The sequence below is a fragment of the Crocuta crocuta genome, unplaced genomic scaffold (genome assembly GCF_008692635.1).
Source record: "Crocuta crocuta isolate KB4526 unplaced genomic scaffold, BGI_CrCroc_1.0 scaffold190, whole genome shotgun sequence".
Classification (NCBI taxonomy): Eukaryota; Metazoa; Chordata; class Mammalia; order Carnivora; family Hyaenidae; genus Crocuta; species Crocuta crocuta.
This window is the reverse complement of record NW_027527955.1, coordinates 1,117,318-1,133,995: the sequence shown is the minus strand read 5'-3', so window position 1 is coordinate 1,133,995 and position 16,678 is coordinate 1,117,318. Positions and strand designations below refer to the sequence as shown.

At 36.1% G+C, this 16,678-nt stretch overlaps 1 protein-coding gene across 1 annotated transcript in view; it reads right to left on the bottom strand.

Moving 5' to 3' along the window:
- BRCA2 (BRCA2 DNA repair associated) overlaps positions 1–16,678 on the bottom strand; it is a 57,453-nt gene that overhangs the window by 29,871 nt on the left and 10,904 nt on the right. The window contains 5 exon segments of the mRNA XM_077752525.1: positions 3,441–3,510; positions 5,204–5,299; positions 7,103–11,908; positions 13,853–14,971; positions 15,778–15,889. Of these exon segments, the coding sequence (XP_077608651.1) occupies positions 3,441–3,510; positions 5,204–5,299; positions 7,103–11,908; positions 13,853–14,971; positions 15,778–15,889 (6,203 nt within the window).

The following is a 16,678-nucleotide window of genomic DNA, read 5'->3' as shown; positions in this document are numbered from 1 at the left end:
TGCGACTTGTCAGAAATGACACAGAAGGCTTCCTATTTATAGTTGCTAACCTCCCCATTTCTTGTTTTGTTTCCTCCCAGCCCCCACTGCACCCCAGCCCACTGAATCCCATGAGGAAAGCCACACAACTTCTTTCTCTTCCCAGGGTATGGAGTGCCCTCCTCGCCCAAGCGTTCTTTACATTTCGTTTGGAGAACTGCTCTTGTTAAGCTTCTGTCCCATAATTAGGTGCCAATTTTTCTACGCTGTCACGTCACTTTGTTGTACCTAGTTTAGTACTTTTATCACAGTAATTCTTTCCATGCCTGGCTCCAGGACTAGCAATCTGAGGTAGACTTATTTATCTTTGTATCTATCTGCACAGTATAAATCAGATACTTAGGTAAATTAGATCCTTAGGCATGCGTACTAAATGCATAAAAGTATTGTATTGTGTGTGAAATTTAAGGTAATATGCAGATAAATAAGCATTTGTTTTAAATATTACAACCTTCTTTTGAAAACGGAAACAAAATCACCTGGGTTTCTACTTTCAAAATATGTATATTAGTAGCCTACTGGAGAATATATTCCAGAAATGTAGACCAATGACTTTTTTCAACAATGTCACAGATAGTTATTTATGAAAAGGTAACATTAAAAAGTTTAAACCATAGCTTTGGACTAAATAACTTACCAGCTAGAAAAGTTTTTATAACTGCTTTCTACAATTTTAGATGCTTCTGTGATATTCACATCCATTATATCTAAGTGACATTTCTGTAACTGCTTCTTCTTGAAGAGCCACTTGGAAGACGAAGATTTAGCTCTTTGTCAACACCATTTCTGCTTCACTAACCATCCTTTCTATTTCATCTCCCCGTCTTCCCAAGTTATGCATTTGACTGTCAACATTTAATTGTGTACCCTCTCTGGAGACTTAACCCTAGTCTTCTGTTACACTGAACAGGAAGCTGTCTAGATTCATGGAGTGGAAGGGGTGATGTATTTTCACCCCATACCCTTGTTCTGGCTCCTTCCTTCTTCACTACCAATTCTGAAGATCCACTAATTCCTCAGCTTTGGAGGCTTCTTTGGTGTGAAATGGTTGGTTCTCTCTCTCCCCCCTACAAGCCTTTTAATCTGTTTTCTTCCATACCCTTGGAAAAACAGCCACTGTGGTCTCCTCTCCTGTTCTCCCTATCTTTGGTATGTGCAGGTTCCCTCACTGTGATTTTGGTAAAATTCTGGAAGGCAATGGAAGGATGGGAGTATGCTCAATCCACCATCTTTACCAAGAAGTTTCTTACTGCATTAAGACGTCAGGTTCTGCTTCAATTTTATCCTGTAGGCAAACTATCCCAGAACACTATTCTTCTGGTCAAAAATGGGCTAGCTGCCAGTCTCGGCTTAGCGACACAGCTCTCTTTCTGGGGTCTCCCCTAAAATCACTGTCTATCTGGGTGACTCCCTCTGCCTCTTTCCTATGCTAACTTCTGTTTCTTAAATCCTACATCTTCCTCCTTCTTGGTTATGGGAGGGTTTTGTGAGATTCCCAAGAAGTGTATGGGAGATAAACCTCTTGGTACTCTGCATCTGAAAAATGTCTACTTCACACTTATTTGATATTTTGGCCAGTGACAGAATTCTAGGGTGGAGATCATTTTCTCTCAGAATTTTCAAGTCACTGCTCTGTAGTATACATTATAGAATCCATAATCTTCGAGCTTCCATTGTTAATGATGAGAGGATTTATACCATTAGGACTCTTGAAACTTTGAAACCTGATTTCTTGGGGTGCCTGGGTGGCTCAGTTGGTTAAGTGTTCTACTTCAGCTCAAGTCATGATCTCGGGGTTTGTGGGTTCGAGCCCAGCGTTAGGCTCTGTGCTGACAGCCAGCTCAAAGCCTGGAGCCTGTTTCAGATTCTGTGTCTCCCTCTCTCTCTGACCCTCCCTTGCTCACACTCTCTCTCTCAGAAATAAATAAAACATTAAAAATTTTTTTTTAAGAAACCTGATTTCTTTGCCCCCCTCTCAGAAAATTTAAGGTTTTCCTTTGCCTGCAGCATTCTAAAATTTCACAAGGATGTGCCTTAATGTGAGTCAGTTTTTATTCATGTGATCAATCACTCAGAGGTCTCTTTTAATCAAAGAAACTCATGTCCTTCAGTATTGATAAAGTATCTTATTTCTTTGAAAACTTCATTTCCCATTTATTTCTTTTTTCCCCAACTCCAAATTTTCAGAGGTTAGGCCCATAGGACTTTTCCAATTGTCTTTTCTTTTTTCATCTTTTTCTTTTTTTCTATATTCTTGGAGATTTCATAACTTTTATCTTCTATTACTTCTATTGGTTCTCTATCCTGGGAATATTAGTATATATTTTCGAAATTTTATTCACCTCCAAGCATGGTCTATTTCCTCTAAGTTCCTTTCTTTTTTTGTTTGTTTTTGCACTATGGAAACTATCACAGAGGCTTTCTTCCAATACTAGTGATCCTTGATTTTCTGATCTTATTTAAGAGTAAGGTATGGGGTGTCTGGGTGGTTCAGTTGATTAAGTGCCACCTGACTCTTGATTTTGGCTCAGGTCATGAACTCACGGTTCATGGGACTGAGCCTAGTGTTGGGCTCTGTGTGGGCAGTGGGATTGGATTCTCTCTCTGTCTCCTTCTCCCTCTCTGCCCCTCCCCTGCTCTCTCTCAAAACAAACAAACAATGAAGTGTGTGCTGGAGGGACTTGTTAATTGTTGGCATCACTGTCTGGTGCTCTGGGTACGTGGTTTCATTTGAGTACCTGCATTTGTCAGTATTTCCAGTCTTTTCTATTGGGCTAGTCATGTTCCCCAGAAAAAAAAAAAAACTTCCAGTCTTCTGCCTAGAGACCTGGCTGCCAGTATTTGAGAAAGAGGCTGGTGAGTCTCACTACTTAAGAAGCAGATTTTTTACTTAATCTCTGTTTTCAGTACCCTCCCTTCAACTGTGTCTGCTGTGTCTCCCCACCTCCCAATTCAGAATCCCTCCAATTCATCTTCTCCAGACAATCTCCTACCAGGTCTTCTAGCACAAAAGGGATAACTGGCTGCCTTCAGTATGGGAGAGGGATATAGGTGTTTCTTAAACAGATTTTCAACTAATCTTCCTATTTACTACCTCACCGTCAGAAGTACATGTTGTGCCAATTTGAGTCTTTCCTGGTTTTTTTAAGGGGAAACTGGGTAGCTTCTCTGCTTGCTATAATGTCAAGTTTCAGCTTTCTATGGTGTTCTAAATCATTTATGTTTTTTGGCTTCCAAAATTTGTTTTTTCTCTGATTATTGTCCTTGTGGATTTATATGTTTAAAAAATTCTCTTAGTAATTTGAGTAGGGTTTTGAAAGGGAGGAGAGATAAAAGAATATTTTTAGAAATATTAATTAAAAAAACATACTTTCCTATTAAAAAAACTGAACAGGTCTTACCTAAAGGGTCCACAGGTAACTGGCTCTAAAGAAATATGATGCATAAATAAGCTTCTGTCTTTTATGATGCCTAGAAAAATAGTTTACATTATGTATTAATGAAAAGTTAAATGAAGTTTTATTTCCTATGCCTATTTATTACAAATAATTGTAAATATTTACATAAAAAATCTGATACTATAGACTTGATATATTTGACACACAAATTGATAATAACTATATACCAAATAACTCAGCATAAACATATCAACAAAATCAGTATAAATTTAGTCAGCTGATGTTAATCATAACTTAAATGTGTTAGTTAACTGCCATGCATCAAACTTAAAATTTAGTCTTATGAAGGTTTACAAGCCAAACTTTAGATATTGTTCTCACTATGCAACATGTACTTCTTAAAACTTTCAAATAGTTCAATAGTACAGGATTGGCTGCCTAAACTAAAATACATTGATACAGCCACATGTCAAATACTATGCAACCATAAAAAAGAATGAGGAAGATCCTGTGTAGTCATTAAGGGTTTACTGTGGGATTTACTGCATGTGTTTCAGAACTAAGCCTCTACAGTCTAACATAGTTATCCCTTACTATTTGAATTCTTCCTTTCCAAACTCAGGAACCAAATATATAGTGAGCAATAGTTACATTTTTTTTTAACTATTCCATGGTAAGAATTTCAGATTTTAGTCTAAATGAAATAAGAAGCCACACAGAGTTTTAAGCAATCAAGGGGCATGATCTGACCTTTTTGTTACTAGGATGATTCTGGCTGCTATGCTGAGACAGCCTGGAGGAGGGACAGATGCAGAAACAGAGAAAGGAGTTACAAACTTTGACTGTGGCTTAGATGAAGATGGTATGGGGTAGAGGTGTGAAAAAATGATCAGATTCCTGTTATATTTCAAAGGTAAAACATAAAGGACTTGTTGACGGGCTGGATATGAATGAAGTATGAAGAAATAAAAGAGTAAAGGAGGACATCAAGGTTTTGATGTATCAATTGGCAGAATGGCAGTGAGAAAGGAATGAACAGAAAAAGCAGGTCTGGGACAACGATCAGGAGTTCAGCACTGCCTACAGTGACTTAGAGATGCCTATTAGCATAGTAGGAAAAGTATCAAGGGCAAATGCATAAGTAAGTCTGGAGCTCCAGGATGGGCTAAGCTTATAGATAACAATGTTGCTAGTCACTGAAACTGAAGTTTAGGCAGAGAAGAGCTCAAAGGACAGAGCCCTGGGGCGCTCCTATGTTTAGAGGAAGGAAAGAATAAAGAAGAACCAGCAAAGACAACAGAGAAGTGGCTATGCAGGAGGAGAACCTAGAGTATGTGATGGTCTCAGAGGAGTGACCAACTGTCATATGTGGGCTGAAAGACAGTCAAATGAGGACAAAAAATGCTTGTTGGATTTGCCAGCATGGAGATCACTATGTGACTTAGGAAAGGGTGATTTTGGTGGAATGGTGAAGGTCAAAAACTTGACTCGATTCCCAGAACCTAAGCCTTAAATTATTATACTAAGAGATTTCTAAATTTTTATAGCCTTTGTAATTTAAAAAGTCATTATAGAGAAGCTCCACATCATACTTGGTGTTATGAAGGAAAAGCTCACAGAACAAAGACATAATTTTAACAAACCGCACTGCAAAGTCTTGTCCAATTATTTACATACCCAAAAAAGTTGAGAAAAGTTAACTTAAAAAAATATTGTGTGTAGTACCTATAGAGAGGGAAAAGATATGAATACAAAGCAAATTTTACCATCTGGAGTGCTTTTCGAAGCTTTTAAGGATTTTTCTTGGTTTTTTATTATCCTGTCAAATTCATTTAACAAATTTCTTTTGATTGGGGGTTCTCCTAAAAAGAAATTTCCATACATGTTTTTAAAGCAAATAGTAGCAATTCTATTTTTCAAAAGCCTATACAGTACATTTTTTAAAACTAAAGTCCTGACTCTTACAATTTATTAAGCAAAAAAATACATAATAATTACATAATAATTCTACTTTGAAAGAGACAATTCATTTTTCAATATCAACTTAACTTCTTTCTTTCTTTCTTACCATTTAAAATAACACTATCTAATAGCTAGGGTGTAGGGATAAAAAGATGTTACCAGATACTAGTGATAAGCTACTTTTTAATTGGATAAACTGGCACTAAATGTAACTATAAGTTTACTGGAAATAAGAAAAAACAGAATTTCTTCAAGTAAAACTTTTTTTCTGCATTAAATTCAAATAGAAATTTATTACGCAGGTCCTTCAAGTAGAGTGAGTAGGAAGAAATACTTTTTGAAATTACCAAAATTACATTAAAATATTAGCAATATTTATTTAAAAATTCTACAAAGGCTGAGAGCAAAAGTTAACCATAATTCAAATTATGCATGTCCATGGCATACTGGGATAACAGGTGATAATAGGTACACTGGGTTCTGATACTTTATTAAAGGGAATGAATTTGTAGAATTTAATAGAAAGTAAAAATGTCCACGCAAAGCTTTATCAACTGTTAGATTATGAAGTGATTTAACGGTTTAACAAGTAAGCAGAAGCTGATTAAATTGTATATTCATATATATATCAGAAGTGAGGGAAATTAAATAGTGATGATGCTGAGAACAATTATTACAAGTCTGAGGAGTTTTGTTTTTTTTTCTTCCCTAAGCAGGCTAACCCACTTGGGAGCACACATGAACAAAATGGGTTCCTATAAACAAAGCCATTATTTTCCATAAAAGAACAGTGAATCTCTTTAAGCATCTGCACTTCAAAATTTTCACCAGAGCACAGCAACAGTTTAAGGTAAATATCATAAACTTTCTACTTTTCCCATAACATAAACTTGATATGGAACGTGGCCTGGATAACAATTAAGAAACTCTGTATCCACCAGGGTAACTGAAGGCACAGAGCTGAAGACACTGGCTTCAGTGTCTTTCTCTATAGTAAGAAGAGACTGGGCAAGACCTGTGGTAACTCATTCAACTCAATCTTAAGGGTCCATAGTTTTTAAAAAGGAGTTAGTTATTTAATATTTAGGATCATCCACTTTACTTTTGGCATTTACTTTAATGGTATTTGACCAACAGATTCAATGATTTAAGATTATTCCTAGTCAAATAACCTAATTAAATTAAGTTGTTCCGTATACACTTAAAAGAGAAGTTAGAATAAAGTCCAAATGGCATTAAGACCAGAATACTATCTGCCAAAAATGACTGACTTTAGAACACTTCCTAGATTTAAAAAAGGAGGCAAACCAACACCTATAATTGAAACCAATTTTTTAAGTTCACAGGAGCCAGAGTTAGAACCTCTGTGATCTTCCTCTCTCTATATATTCATATTTATATGAAAACAGTAAGTTGTATTACGCAAGCTGTTACAAGTTTCAGATTTTCTAGGGAAACAAACTTTTAACAGCAGCTTCTTAATTATAACTAGATTAGTAATTTCTAAAAATACATTAAAATAACCTCAGAACATGTTTCTTGGTACAGGCTCAGAGATTAAATCACATTCCGCTAAACCATCCACAAAGGTCTGTAAAAATACAGCTTCTAATACTTGAATTGCTGTAAGCTAGTATACCAGGATTATTAAAGACTTGATTTTTAAGTGATTGGCAACCTGAAAGGAAAAAACAGACACTTACCAATTGACACAAGTACATCTCCTCTTCTTTTCCCTTTTCTTGAATTTAACAGAAGCGTCTCCTCAGTGTGTTGGCATGTAGACAGAAAGTGTCTGGCGTGACTTAACAGTTCGGCATCTGTCAGCTCACCATCTTCCACAAAAGCTTTGGCAATCTCTACTGTTTCTGTTTCAAAATAGTTTTCTGGATCCTTGGAGTCAGTAGAATGAATTTCTATATCTGTTTTCACAGGAAGATGAGGAAATGCTGCAGTTTTCCCGATTTCCATTTTTATATTTTTAGGTAAAGCCTGTTCTTTTCCCAAAAGAGGAATGTTCTCAACAAACGATTCTTTGTTTCCTAGTAGCGAGTGCCCTTTGTCTTGCTTAAACTGAGAGGGATATGGAAAAGCTTTCACAGAGTAATTTTCTGAAGAATCTTTTTCAATGTTAGAGTTACTTGATAATTTAAATTCTTTATTGGAGACCTTTTCCAATTTGGAGTTTACAGAGTGTTCTGGGGTTCTCTTATGAATACAAGAGGGAGGAGGCATTTTTGATACATCTTCTCTAGATGTAGACGAACACTGAAGGCTACATTCAGTTCTGATCATATCAAATTCTTCTAACATTCCCTTAACTTTGTATAAGGCACTTTCAGAAACTGAAACTTGTTTCCCACTTGCTGTACTGAATCCAGAGAAAGCAGATGATGGTAAATTTGGGGCGGTATGTATCATAGTATTTTCTCCTCTTGTGAACTTGTCTGAGTGTTCCTCATTATGTTTAGATGATACTTTGGAAAAGAGCTGCTTGGCACTATCTTCTACCTTAGAAAACACCTGTCTTGCCTTTTGTAATGCAGCATCTGATACTTGTACAGATTTTCCACTTGCTGTGCTAAAAATCCCACAAGCACTTGTACAAGAGACGGACCGAGGATGCTTGCTTGTACTAAGTTTACACATATCTGAAGTTTTCAAATTAATCTGACAAGGTAGTATTTCAGAATCTTTCTTGAATCCAGATATACTTTGGCTAAGTTGTAGAGTTTGTTCACTTTGAGTCTCAGCAAAATCTTTATGTGAAGGTGAACTACATTCTGCACCATCCAGAGAGTTAGGACAAATATCCTCTGAATCATCCAGCGCCTTACCATAACCTGCCACAATTTTCCCTTGGTAAGTGCCTGGTTTACTCTTGGTGTTTTGCTTAGTAGCCATATCACAGTTTTCTGTAAATTCCTCTGTCACTTTTGTCTTGTGTGCAACTAAAACTCTTTCACTACTTGCTGTAGCGTATGCAGGCACAGCATTATGTGAATCAGAATTCAATTTCTGAATGGAATCAAAATTATTTGAATCAGAAATGGTCACTTTAAGTGCTGTATTTTCATTTTTGCATGAGAAATTAGTCACAGGTTTCTGAACACAAATGTCTTTGTTTATGCCCTGTGGGTCTGTGTCTGCTTCTCTTACAGTGGACATTATTTCAGAGACACTGGTGTTTTTTCTCTCTCTAACATTCCTTGCTATTGGCTCAATACCAGAATTATCAACTTTATTTCCTGAAAGATATTCTGACTCATCATACACTGTTTTTTCTAGCTGATCATCCAATTCTCCTTCTCTAAGCCATTTTTTTACTTTAAGTATGGAAGCCTGACTCACAGAAATTTTTCTACCATGTCCTGTGTAAAATGCAAAAGCTGAATTTTCAGTGGCTGAATAAGTGGATTGATTTGTACAAGTTGTAGGCTTTTTTGCTGTTTCTTTTTCTGTATTTTCATGTACTTTAACTTTCAGAGAGGCACGATTTGATATTTTAAGATTTTCAGTTTGTTTGTATAAATTGTCACTTAAGAGGCTGGGTACCAACACGATCTCGTCAGAAACAAGGTTTTTCTCTAGAGAGTTCTGCATTTCTTCATCCTTTGAAGCAGTTGTTATTTCAATTGTCCTACATGCTAATTCCGGCCCACCTTTACACTCCTCTCTGCCCTTGGACATCTTTGCCCCTCGATGGCTAAAATTAGTGATATCGCTTTTATCTTGCTCTCTCTCATCAAAAAGATTTTTCACTTTGTCCAACGATTCCTTTGCAATTTGTATTTTTTTCCCACTAGCTGTATGAAAATGCAAAATGGTAGGTTCTTTGACTTTTTCGATTTCATATTCCGGTCTTTGCTGGAGAGTCAGTGATTTATTTTCAGTACCAATGAGGTCACTTTCTTTCATTATTTTGTCTTTTCTTTCAATATTTTCCATTTCCTCATGACGTGAAATGTCTATTTTGTTGATATCTATGCCAGAAAGTAATTCAGAATTCAAGAAATCTGAAAAGTTATTCAATTCTTCTTCTGTACATTTTTGATCAAGGAAATGCGTAACTTTATTTAATGATGCTCTAGAGACTCTTAGATTTTTCCCACTTGCAGTCTGAAAGGATACATCAAAAATGTCAAAATCTTTTATATTTTGCCCCATTGTATTAGCAGTTAAATGTTCGTTTGACGTGTTAACATGAAATGTTTCTTCAGCTTTCACAACCTCCAAACAAGTTAAATCTGACAAGCCTTCTTTAATTTGAGTGCTCTCCTCCTTTATAAACTGGCTGGATAATTTCAGATCTATGTTGTGCTGATCCATACATGGCAAGCCAGTTTCTTCTTTATGAATATAAACTGTATCAATCTTACTTGAATCACTGCCATCATATTCTCCAAAGCTGTAAGTATTTCCACTGGCATCAGTATATTTGTTAGCTTCATTTTCTGTGTTTCTCTCACAACCTTCAGTATTTTTGGCAACAAAAATGCCAGTAGTCCTTTCAATATTATTTTGTAGTATTAGGTGGCACTTATTATTTTTTTCATTTAACTTTTTCTCTTTGTTATAACTTTCTATCGTAAACATTGAAACAGGATTACATTTACTTGAAGAGAAACTTCTTGTATCTACTTCTACAGACGGCTCCTTGCTAATATTCTCTATGTCACTGAACAGCTTCTTAGCTTTTTGCAGTGCTTCACTACAAACATTCAGTTTTGTGCCACGAGCAGAATAAAAGCCTCTAAACTCTGCTTCATTTTTGCCTGTTAAATGGCCAGAAGCATTTTTGTTACAGCTGGTTTTTAACAAGCAAGCAAACTTCTGCTTACCTCCGACTATACCTTCAAATTTCTTGCTGCTATCTCTCTGACCGACAGATGGGCCATTAGTTGTGAGATGAAGATCAGAATCTTTCCGTTCCTCTGGAATGGTATTTGAGATAGTCAGGTGTTTTTCAGGCATTTCACATGGATTTTTCTGTATCATGTGTCTTGGTTTTCTAAACTGTGTAAATTCAAACTGACTTCCCGATTCTTCCAAAATGGTAGAAAGTTCTGTAATTTCTGCCTTTTGGCTAGGTGTTAAATTATCATTTGAATCAAAATCTCGCTTTACAGATAAAGTTGGAGGAGTTGTGTGATCACCTTCACTATCAGAAACATATGCGCTCCTCTGCACACACCCAGATACGATATTAATTGACTGTGGTTCAGGTGCATGAGGTTTGGTCCGTTTGTCTTGACTTTCTAATAAAGTATTTGCAATTTCAATACAAGCTAAGTTAGTAGGATAATGTTCTTCAATATCTTTGAAGAGCATTTTGCTTTTCTTAATGTTGTGTTCAGAGAGTTTTATCTCTTTATTAGAAGCTGTTCTGAAGCCATTTCCAAAATTGTGATTTAGAACTGGATCTGATAGTCTTGCTGGATTATCCGTGTAATCATTATTTCCATTTGATTTCATATCTGAATCCAAGGTGATATCTGATTTTGAATAATGATCTAGTGTCATTCTGAGTTGCTGCTTTATGCTATTTCTGTTCTTTTCTGTAAGATCATCTATGTCTGCTGAATCAAAATCTTTTGTGATTGACACTTCAGCTTCTTGTTTGTCATCCCTATCTGTATACACTACCACGGGAGAGTTCTCCAGAACAGGTTCTTTTACACAACACAGGTCTGCATCATCAAGTTCTTTAATACTTCCTACATCAGGAACATTCCTTTCCTTAGTTATCTGAAAGACAAAATCATTCTCATCTGGGAAAAGCTCTTCAGAGTTTGTATTGATAGTTATTTTTGAAATTAAAGCAGTTTCTTTTTGGTCTTTTTGGATTACTGTGAGATGTGCATCTTGGTTGAGTGGTACCTTCAGAGAAGGTGATGCTTCTGTTGCATATTTTTCAGTTGATGACAGGTTAGCTTTTTTAGAATTTTCATTTAAAACACGTATTTCTTGATTCTCTTCCAGGGTTTTGGTTAATTGAAAACCAGCTGCAGGATTCTTACATTTTAGTGTCTCTGGCACTTTACATGATTCTCTTCCTCTAGCACGCATGACTGGGTTTGATGGAGGATCCCTGGAGCCAGGAGTTAACTGGCTGCGATTATCTGCGTCAGATGAAAAGCTTTCCAGAGACTGAAAGTGAATACCACTATCCTCGACTTCTGAACAAGGCACAGAAGGGGGACTTGCTGCAGGCAAGATCTCTTCTTTTCTATCTGAAACTCTTTGGCTTTTTGTATCATCCTCACAGTGTTTTTCCTGCAAGGATGACAGACAATCTGTTTCTGTGGTTATAAATGACTGTAGTTTTTCCTTTTTAATTTTTGCTTCTTTATAATCAAGTTCTTGAGATATTATTTTAGAATTAGGAGTACTGCTTCCATTATTGGAAACTTTTCTCAGAATTGTCCTAGAAGAGTTGGTTAAAGATAAAGTTGGTTCTTTGGAATCATTCTGTAAACAGCTTTTTTTGATAGAAGAATGCAATAAACCTAAGCATAAAGACACAAAGTGATAAAATTAAAGTACCATCAATCACATTTATTAAATATATTCCACTAAGTAAAAAGGTAGCATCTATAGTAAGAATTACATGAAAAGCAAGAAGTGAATGTCAAGCTTAAAACAAAGAATTCTAAACAGTCTCTGTTAGAAGTTATTACGTTGTCAACTAAAAACAAATTGAACTTAATATTCTTTTCTACCATGTATCAATTCAATTAAAATTAGTATGCAGTTCAAGAACGTGGCCACCATAAGAAAAATTCATAGTTTTATTGGAAAACAAACTTGGAAAAAAAAAAATCCATTGCTAATATGGGTGTAATAGAAGATAAAAAACAAAGCAAGGCAAAGGAAAGGAATTAGAAAAGTAATCACTTCCTTTAGTTAATTCAGTCTTTGATATTGAAAAAAAAAAATCAGCTTTTAAAAATAGGTTCTACAGATGAAGGGACTGCAAGATGACCTAATCTCAGCTTTAAAGGCAAATGAATGAAACTGCTCAGAGTTTTTTTGTTTCATCAACCCTCTCAATTCCCTATTAGCAAGTCAAAAATGTTACTCTCATTTAATCAGTGATCACCACTATTAGCTGTTTCACGGATTTTAATTCTGATATATAAAGTATCAAACATTCTTTTCTGGAAATTAACCCAAATCTCAAACAGTTCCTTTACACTCCAGTATTGTACCTACTAAAATCTTCTCAAAGGAAGATAAAATTGCCTTTTTAATATACAATTCAGCTACTAATAAAAGTATCATTGCTCAAATAAAAATGGAGTTTCACTGTGGATACTCTGGCACCCAGGAATATTAATATCTCTAAGTAGTCTCTAAATATTTAAGAAAACTATATAACAACAACAATAACCACTCTTATTTTATTTTATTTTTTTCTTCTTTTTTTTAATTTTTTTTTAATGTTTTATTTATTTCTAGGAGAGAGAGAGAGACAGCGTGAGCAGGGGAGGATCAGAGAGAGAGGGAGTCACAGACTGAAACAGGCTCCAGGCTCCGAGCTGGCAGTCAGCACAGGGCCCGACGCGGGGCTCGAACCCACGAACCGCGAGATCGTGACCTAAGCGAAAGTCGGACGCTTAACCGACTAAGCCACCCAGGCACCCCTAACCACTCTTATTTTAGAAGTGACTTATATTAAACTTAGCTAATTACATTAAACTTAGTTTTTCTATTTTTTACGATTTATTTATTTTAATTTTTTTAAATGTTTTATTTATTTCTGAGAAAGAGACAGAAAGAGAGAGAGACAGCGTGAGCAGGGGAGGGTCAGAGAGAGAGGGAGACACAGAATCCGAAGCAGGCTCCAGGCTCTGAGCTCTCAGCACAGAGCCAGATGCGGGGCTCTAACCCATGAACTGTGAGATCATGACCTGAGCCGAAATCGGCAGCTTAACCGACTGAGAAACCCACGCGCCCCTATTTTTTACATGATTTAGAGACTTTCCATAGTAAACAGCACAACATATGTACAGAATTGTCAAATTTGCATACAATAAAATTAAAGCAGGAATGAAGCAGTCACATTTTTGATGCTTCTGAATCACATGTTCTGTCTCAAGAGGGATACTGTATACAGTGTAACTCTGCAAACTGATCCAACAAGTCTGAATAAAATGAATTTGAACACTGGTAATCAAAGGCCTAAACAATAATGTATGTAGACATATTTCTGAATACCAGCTATAGCGATTTAAAAAAACGGAAAAACTACAGAAAGAAAACCAAAAAAGAAACTACTGGAGGAAAGCAGGTAATATATAAGATTAGAGAAAGAGACTCACATATTCAAATAAGAGAACTTGTCACCAGCCACAAAACTATATGCACAATTCTGTCTGTCTCTCTCTCTCACTCTCTCTCTCTCTCTCACACACACACACACACACACACACACACACACACACAGGTACCTGAATCAGCATCTGTAAACGTCAGTGGTCCTTCCAAAGCATTTGCTTCAAATTGGGCCAAAGAGTTCATCAGTCCCGATTCCTGGTCTTTCTGTGTTTTTAGTCCTTGATGAGATGTTTCATCATTAATAACATAAATAAACTTTTTTGTTTTCTTTTTCAAAGTGGATATTAAACCTGAATTCTTCAAAGCTACAGAAGTATGTTTGATACTGGCTGGCCAGCTTCCATTGTCAACTGAACACGTACTTAAAGAATCCTCTTTCTGTGAACAAACAGAATGTTTTTCTAATCTGCTTTCAGAGGCTTCAAGTTCTTGTTTAAAGTTTGGATCTGTTACATTACTTGAGAACACAGCACTGAACGTCTCTTCAGGTGATTCTCTTATCCTGAATATAGACTTTTTGATACCCTGAAGTGGAGAAGCTATTAGAGAAGTTTCAGATGTCGCCTGCTTTATTGACAGAATGGAGTCTTCATGAGATTCAAGACATTGCCCTTCATCTGTCTTATTTACCACTATTTCCTCATTTAATATCGTCTCTGTACACTTTGGTACACCTGAAATCTGTGGCAAAGAATCTTCGAAAGTAATAAAGTTGGTACATTCTTTCTCTGTGGTTATGAGGTCTTTTTCTGAATTATTTTGGTCACAAGAAGAAATATGCAATAGAGGTGATTTCTCCATCTGGGTTCCATTTAGACCTGAGAGGGTTAGGTGAGACCATTCAGAGGCTGAAGTCAGTACAACTTCCTTGGAGATTCTGTTACTTCCATTCCCAAAGGGCTTCTGATTTGTTATGTTTGAATCTAATGGATCCCTGACCTTTGCTTTCATTTCAGATACAAATGAATGTTTATTTTCTTTCATTTGTTTTTTGGCTTCTTCACATTTGTTGGTTGTTTCATTGAAAATATTTTTCCTAGTCTTGCTGGTGTTTATTTTTTGTAGATTTCTTGTTTTATATTTAGGAACACTTAATGAAAAACTATCTTCTTCAGAAACATCTGCAACTCTTTCATGTACTTCATCTTCTAAGACATTTGGTGTTGGCTTTCCAAAATGGTCTTTGCAGCTATTTACTTTATATAATGAATTCCCTAACATTTTCCCCAATCCTGTTAAAATTTAAAACAGAAGCATATTAATAACATTTTATAATACAGACATAGAATTTATACTATTCTTGCAACCTTTCTCATAGAGATAGCATATGCTATATAACATGTACTGTGGTATTTTAAAGGGTTATCCTGAGTGCTAGTGTTTTTAGGGAGCGGTGGAGGGTGCCACCCTTCCTCTGTTCTTCTGGTAAAGGCTGATTCCAATGTCCCCAAAGCCTTCTATTCACATTCCAGGGTCTTAATAACCTTTTTTACCAACTCTGTACAATTAAATCTCACGCAATCTTACTATATAATTCGCAATTTAACATTCTAAGATTTATCAAACCAGATGTTCCAAATTAATTTTGTGGCCCTACAATAACAGTGTAAAATCTGATTTTACACACACACACACACACACACACACACACACACAGAGTCATCCAATCGTACACATTTATACAGGCCTACATAGAGACTAAGAAAAATGCAATATTTCAATGATCTGATCAGGAAACTTTTAGCATCTGCAACCCTAATTACTTTCTAATTAGTAATAAGGCCTTCACATTTTGTTAATTTTCAGTCTTATTTTTATCTCTGTAAGTTTTATGTTCCAGGTTTTGTTTTGGTGTCACAATAAGATCTTGAATGTTATTTTACCAAGATTAAACATTTTCATTTAAATCACATTGGCTTCTACTCACAGGACCTTAATTAAGAAGGAAAAGCAATGTATTTTCTTTTTAAGAAAGGTAGGAGCAATACTCCGATGCTGTCACTTAAAAACAGTAGTTCAATTCAATAGAAGGACTTACCTTGACTTTTAGCATCTCTTAGACTTTTATTTTCATTGTCTGGCCCAGAAGGGATAAACCTATCATTCTTCTTCAGACTTTCATCATGGTTAGAAAAATAGCTTTTAAAGATCTGCAAAAGTTACATTTTAATTACAACCAACGTCTCAGAAATACAAGCAATTATCAGGGAATACTATGAAAAATCATATGCCAACAAATTGGACAACTTAGAAGAAATGAACAAATTCCTAAACACACACACACATTACCAAAATTCACATGGGAAGAGATAGAAAACCTGAACAGACCCATAGCTAGTGAGGAAACCGAATCAGTTATCAAAAATCTCCCAACAAATAAGAGCCCTGGGCCAGATGGCTTCCCTGGGGAATTTTATCAGACATTTAAAACAGAATTAATAGCCATTCTTCTCAAGCTATTCCAAAAAATAGAAATCGAAGGAAAACTTCCAGACTCACTTTATGAAGCCAGCATCACTCTGATTCCCAAGCCAGACAGAGACCCAGCAAAAAAAGAGAACTACAGGCCTATATCTTTGATGAATAGGGATGCAAAAATCCTCAACAAGATACTTGCAAATCGAATCCAACAGCACATAAAAAAGAATTATCCACCAAGATCAAGTGGGATTCACACCTGGGTTACGGGGATGGTTCAATATTCGCAAATGAATCAATGTGACACATCACATCAACAAAAGAAAAGAAAAAAAACCCCATATGATCCTGTCGATAGATGCAGAAAAAGCATCTGACACATACAGCATCCCTTCTTAATAAAGACCCTCGAGAAAGTCAGGATAGAAGGAACTTACTTAAACATCATCAAAGCCATCTATGAGAAGCCCTCAGCTAACATCATCCTCNTGATGGGGGTCGGGGGGAGGGGAAGCGGGGTG